This window comes from Myotis brandtii, unplaced genomic scaffold (assembly GCF_000412655.1).
Source record: "Myotis brandtii unplaced genomic scaffold, ASM41265v1 scaffold344, whole genome shotgun sequence".
Taxonomy (NCBI): Eukaryota; Metazoa; Chordata; class Mammalia; order Chiroptera; family Vespertilionidae; genus Myotis; species Myotis brandtii.
The window spans coordinates 621,981-629,000 of NW_005363247.1; the positions used below are offsets into that span (position 1 = coordinate 621,981).

General features: G+C 35.2%; 1 protein-coding gene across 1 annotated transcript in view; it reads left to right on the forward strand.

The window, feature by feature from the left end:
• RASA1 (RAS p21 protein activator (GTPase activating protein) 1) overlaps positions 1-7,020 on the forward strand; it is a 124,002-nt gene that overhangs the window by 46,158 nt on the left and 70,824 nt on the right. Inside the window, exons 2-3 of the mRNA XM_014543945.1 lie at positions 4,597-4,749; positions 5,745-5,880. Coding sequence (XP_014399431.1) covers positions 4,625-4,749; positions 5,745-5,880 — 261 coding nt within the window. The 5' untranslated portion in view covers positions 4,597-4,624. The remainder of the gene's footprint in view (positions 1-4,596; positions 4,750-5,744; positions 5,881-7,020) is intronic.

Consider the following 7,020-nt stretch of genomic DNA (forward strand, 5'->3'; position numbering starts at 1 on the left):
TTGCAACTGAGAGGCCGGCAAGTGAGGCGGTGAACGTTGGAGTCTGCAGCAAGCAAGCCTCCCTGCTCGCTTCAGTGCCTGGCTGCTGGCTGCCATCTTGGCTGACAGTTAATTTGCATATACTCACTGATTAGCCAATGAAAAGGGTAGCGGTCGTACGCCAATTACCATGTTTCTCTTTTATTAGTGTAGATGTGCCAGGTTCATTCTGTGAGTTATAATTGCCACTGATATAAGCAGAGTAGAAAATTTAATTTAGGTGTTTTAGCCCACAGATAAATGGTAATCTTCACATTACACTTAGAGTATCTTCATACCCCTAATATAACCCTTCACTTTGTGTTTTTGTAAATATTCTAGATTCCAATTGCATTTCTTACTCTTGTTTATTTGAAAACAGTTACCAGCAAGATTATCATTAAAGAGATATAAAGCTTTGATTGTAAATATTTAAAGTGTTTTCTTTCATTTGCTTGTATTGATGCTACTGTAACTATTTGAATAATGATTAAGTGTAGCATTTTTATTAAATTGAATTTTTTAGGCAGATATCCACTAAGGAAGTGACTACTTAGGGAGTGTTATATCTTTGGTATGGGGATCATGTTTTGAGAAGCATATTACACATTTTTTATGTAGAATAAATTATAGATTTCTCAAAGATAGTATGTTTTTGGCAGTTGAGGTTAAATATAATATATAATGATTCTTTATGAGAAATTGCCAACTGGGGACTTTCAATCTCCTGGTAGGTGAAATTTTTATGTTTATCAAAAAAATCATAGGTTAAAAAAGATTGAGAGATATCGTTTGAAAGTAGACCCAAGGACTAATGATCAGGATATATAGTTTACATAGGTTCTGTAAATCTGTGAAGTATTTAAATCAAGTTATATCACATTAGATTTGTGATTTATAAAACAGTTTTAGCTGCATATCCTGATGCTATACTCAATTTAAATAAAATGATTATTTTTATCTAATATGATACTAATGATTTCTTTTTATTTCTAATTTTTAAAATAAAATAAAGGCTGTATACGGTAACAGTTTAATTGAAGTTCTTTTTATGCTTCAATAGTAACTTTAAAATATCAGTGCAGATACTTTAAAAATGTTTTTGTTACTATGATTCACCTTGATAATTTGAAGTAAACAATAAAGATAATTCAAGAAATTCTAAGTTTTAAGACCATTTGATTTTTTTTATAGAACAGTCCAACACTTATAATAGGGGGATGTTTTAATACTTTTTGAGGATTTATTGTTGGACAATTTAATTTCAGTTTATAATCATAATCAATAATTGGCATGTTTTGTTTTTTGTGTTCAAAGCTTATGAGCTTTGGGCATGAAGGGAGTCAGTAATATTCAGGAACCAAAGTTATTTTTATTTTATTTTTTATTGTTTAAAGTATTACATATGTCTTCTTTTTCCCCATTGACCCCCCCCCCCTTCCCCAGGACAAGCCCCCACTGCTCCAGTGTCCATGTCCATTGATTATGTTAATATGCATGCATACAAGTCCTTTGGTTGATCCTCTTACCCAAAGTTATTATTTTAGATCAATGTTTCTGTCTTGAACTTAATACCCATTTTAATGCCAAGATCTTCCAGAAGGTACACATATATAACTAAAAATCACAAGTATATCTGTTATACTAGTATATCAGTCAAGGTGTTTAGTTAGGTATTTATTATACACTAGTGTCCTGGTGCATGGATTCGTGCACATTGAAAGGAAATTAATTAGAAGAAATATTTTAATATCGCTATTTGTGTCTTGCTAATGAAAAGAAAATAGGATTCTACAGAGTCTCCTATCTACCTACTCCAGGACTTCTGTGAGGATCAAATGAGATGCACGGGAAAATGCTTCACAAACATTTTTGTTAAACTATAAAATATTTGCACCTGGCTATAAAGCAAGTCGGATTCCTGGGCTGAAGAAACTCCAAGGATGCTAGTTGCTAGGGAGAGGAAGCCAGGCATTGGCTACGTGATGTCATTACCCAGTGCCCACAGCGACCGTTTCTGGGTTGGGCTGGGCTGTGGGCCGCATTTTGTGCCATGGGGTCTTGGCAGTGTTGGTTTCGATTTGGTGGGGTGTCACTCTGGGGTGGTGGCAAGGCCTGTGTCCCACTTGGGGGAAGCTGAGTGTTGTTTTGTCAGCACCGGGTCCGTGGTGCCATTTATTTTTAAATGGCCAGTGCGCGTCATAGCAGCTCCTGTGTTGAGCGTCTGTCCCCTGGTGGTCAGTGCACATCATAGCTACTGGTTGGACAGACACACACACACACACACACACACACACACACACACACATACTAGAGGCCCGGTGCACAGATTTATGCACTGATAGGGTCCCTCGGCCTGACCTGTGCCCACTTGCAATCCAGGACCCCTAAGTGGATGTCAGAAGCCTGTTTCAGCCAGATCTCCGTAGGCCAGGCGGAGGGACCCCACCAGTGCACGAATCTGTGCAGCGGGCTGGTTTTGGCTGGATCCCCGCAGGCCAGATCCAGGGACCCCACAGGTGCACGAATCTGGTGGTCATTGCATGTCATAGCTACCAGTGGCTTTTATATATATAGATTAGTAATTGTGTAATGCCTCTCGTACTTCTATTGTCTCATGGTGAGTTCACAAGATAAAGGAAATTGAATAAAATATTTTAATCTTGATATTTTGCATAAAATACAACAGGAATTTAAGATCAAGTACACAAAAATAGGAACTTAAAATTGTCCTTAATTTTGTCTTTGATTTATAAATCTGCTCTCTGGTGTAACTCCACTGTAATAAAGAATTACCAGCTTTATATACTAAGGAAGTTCTGTGTACAGTAAGTCCTCGGGTTACGTTGGAGATCTGTTCCTACAGTGTGACATAACGTGATTTTCGCCGTAAGTCGGAACCCACCTACATAAGCACTTACATCACTCACATGGAGCACATACACAGCAGTAATGAAGTGAAACAGAAAAAAAAAATTTAAAAGAAGATAACAATTCCTAACCTTTACTTGTGGTAAATAAATAATAAAAAACATAAAACACATATGTACATACATTGAAATGACAGAACTTTTTATTTTATTTTATAAATAAATGGGAGATGGCGATGTAACCACGAAACGACGTATGTCGAGTCCGATGTAAACCGAGGACTGTCTGTATTTTCACAACTAAGTAAACTTCTGTCCTAGAGTTTCAAAATTTTGTCCAGATCATATATTGTTAAATTTTAGATCTTTAAGGAACTTTCAATGATCATTAGTCTAAACTTTTCCTTTTAGATTGAAAAACAAACATGAAAAAAACTATGCTCTTCAAAGTTAAATTTACTTGTCAATAACCTCAGAGGTAATGGCTGAAAGACTTAGAGGAATGCAATGTTAATTGTTCTTTCCCTTCTTCTAAATACTGTTTAAAATTATTTTTCCTATTAAGTTATAATGAAATTCCATGATTATTTCATTATTTTATTTCAGTCTTATGCACAGACTTCCAGGTAAATGGGTTGGTTTTTAGAAGAAAACTAAAAATAATTAGTTTGAGGAGTTTAAGGTGTTGTTGTTGTTTTTTTAAATAAACTAAGGAGTCAAGAATAATACTAACCATTTATTATAGCAAAAGTAGTCATAGTAGTTCACAGTTTTGTCTGACTTATCTCTAAATATTAAATATCTCAATGTAATATCAATGTTTATTGTTTTCCTTGGAATGTGTCAAATTAGAGTCCAAGTACCAGAGGATATGTTTGGGTGACTAACATTAAAAGTGTAAAAATATTTCATAAAAATTACTTTGTAGATTTGTTACCATGACCATATGAAAATTCCAATCTATTTCTAAGTATGCTTCTGTTTCTGTCAATCCAGGAGACTTTTATAGGCATAGTACAAGTGATGCCAGAGTTTTAGCCAGTCATCTAAACAGAGCATCTGGTAGTATGTTAGGTAGAATGTAGTTAAACTGAGAGCAGAAAAGTTAAAACGACAAAAGGTATTGAGGAGTTGAGTTCAAATGAGTCATTATGGAGTAGATCATTGTAAGACCAAAGTAAATAATCAGCTTATTGATGAAATAGGATATTAGAAAGTAGCCGTTAGTGTCATTCTGTTTTCCTATTCTAGGGCAAAACACTAAAATGGAATAAAGTTTTATTTTCTCACAGATGTCATGTGCTTTGTTATGTCCAGTCTTGGTTCCTTAGTATGTAGAGAAGTAATAAATTAATCATTTGTTTCCATTGTCCATCTTACTCTTATTTTTCTAAGTATTTGATTGCAGTAAGTGTTTGTATCTTGAACATACAGACAATCTGGTGGTAGAGAGATGGGCAGAAATGGAAGCACTTAATTAGGTGAGATGATTAGGCCTGAGCTTATAGAATAAATTGAAAACTAAGTAAATGAATTCTTCTGGAGAGACTGAGAAGTTAAAAACAATTGAGTTAGAACTGGAAAAACTGCTTCAGAGTACAATGTAAATGTTCAAGTTACAAAGGTATTTATAACTTCTAGTAACTCAACTATCATTAGTATTTTTATGGTTGCTATTTTTATTCTAATCTCATAATTTTCCCCTTAGGTGGTATCATGGAAAACTCGATAGAACTATGGCAGAAGAACGCCTCAGACAGGCAGGGAAGTCTGGCAGTTACCTTATAAGAGAGAGTGATCGGAGGCCAGGGTCCTTTGTACTTTCATTTCTTAGCCAGACAAATGTTGTCAACCATTTTAGGTAAGTTTTTATTTCTATTATGAGGCTGTATAATACAGCTGTTTTGCTATACTATTCGTAAAAATATCTATTTTAATAAAGGTGAATGACTCAATGACATTTAAATAATGGAAAAGGAAATTTGTTTTCATTTAAATGATTTATCAGCAATTTAGAATAGACGTTGAATGTTTATATTTTTGTTTAAAAGCAGTATCATTACTGGTGTTACTGTACTAATCCCAAATGTAATTATTACTTTTAAAGTATAAATTCTTTAAATTAAAAGGAAACTTTGAGTGGTAAAGTGGAAATACAGAATAACAAAAAATACAGGAAACAATTTTTAAGAGTCAAGGTGTGTGCCCCTTAATTCATTTTAGCTACACTGTTCTGAAACTCTTTACAAATATTTATTTCAATTAAATGGGCATGTAGGTATTTGCAAATATAGATAATCAAAGTCTGTATGTATAAATATATATACATATTTTATTTGCTTTTATGGGCATGATTGAAAAAATCATCTAGTGCCTATAATGTTAATGGATAAAATTTGTATACCTTGATTTTTAGATTTTAATATAAACTTTAAGAGGTCTGTTATATTCTGCACTGTATTAGTACCACATGTAGAATGGAAATTATTATACTGTGTAAATATTTCAAGAGATCTATAAGCTGCTTTTAGCCAGAGGTTTTTATTAAAATGCTGTTGAGTCATTCATAGGGAAAATGAGAAGACGTATGTGAGGATGGATTCATAAATATTTTAATGAATTATGTAATTGAGATTTATGTGTTAACATATATTTCTTATGAAATGCATGCATATATATTTGCAGAAGAAATAACCTCAAGTAATTAGCATATGGTGAAGATACTAATAAGTAGTGTTTTAATACAGGGATGCAGTTAAAAGAGTATGAAAATTACGGGTTTATAATTATGGAACTTGGTCTTCAAAATTATCTCTAAAGGTTTTTGTTACACTGTATTTTTTCCTATACAAATAGGATTATTGCTATGTGTGGAGATTACTATATTGGTGGAAGACGTTTTTCTTCACTGTCAGACCTAATAGGTTATTACAGTCATGTTTCCTGTTTGCTTAAAGGAGAAAAATTGCTTTATCCAGTTGCACCACCAGAGGCAAGTAAAACTTGAATAAAATATCTTTCAAAACTTTATTATTTCACTTTACTAATTGGAATAGCTCTCATTCAGTTTCTTGTGATGTTTATCCTATATAATAAAAGGCTAATATGCAAATTGTCCCCTTGGGAGTTCAACTGACCGGGAGTTCGACCGCTTGCTATGATGTGTGCTGACCACCGGGGGGGGTGGGCATGGAAAAAAGGAAGGCCTGGTAGCTGGCAGCCAGGGGAAGGAAGGCCCCGATTGGCCCCAATTGCCAGCCAGGCTTAGGGACCCTACCCATGCACAAATTTCGTGCATGGGCCTCTAGTTTAATATAATTTAAGAAGTATTTGTTGTATTAAACTTTCTCTCCCTAGTATCAGTGCAAAACTGACAACTTCTTTAAGAAAAGACAATATAATTTTTCTATACAGACAGTCCTTGGGTTACGTCGGACTCGACATACATCGTTTCATGATTACATCGCCATCTCCCATTTATTTATAAAAAAAAGAAAGTTCTGTCATTTCGACGTATGTACATATGTGCTTTATATTTTTTATTATTTGCCACAAATAAAAGGTCAGGAATTGTTATCTTTCCTTTGAATTTCTTTTACTGTTTCACTTCATTACTGCTGTGTATGTGCTCCATGTGAGTGACGTAGGTGCTTATGTAGGTGGGTATATATATGTGTGTGTGTGTGTGTGTGTGTACTCTAATAAAAGACGAACATGCAAATTGACCATACCTCTGCTATGCATTAAGCCACGCCCACCAGCCAATCAGAGTGACTATATGCAAATTAACCCAACCAAGATGGCGGCTGGCAGCCACGGAGCTGAAGCGAGTAGGAGGCTTGATTTCTCCAGTGATGGAGGAAGCCAAGCTTCCCGGCCGGCTCTGAGCTCCACTCAAAGCAACAAAGTTTCAATTATAGAAGATAAATAAACCCCAGATACCTGCTTTCAGCCGACCCTGGCCACAGAGCTGGAGCGAGCAGGAGCCGGCTCTGAGCTCCACTGAAGGCAACAAAGTTTCAATTATAGAAGGTAAATAAATCCCAGAATAAAAAAAAGAAAAAGAAAAAAAGGAGAGGCTGGGAGCTTCCATCGCCAGGGGGCTTGGCCAGCCTGAAAACGGCCCTCAACC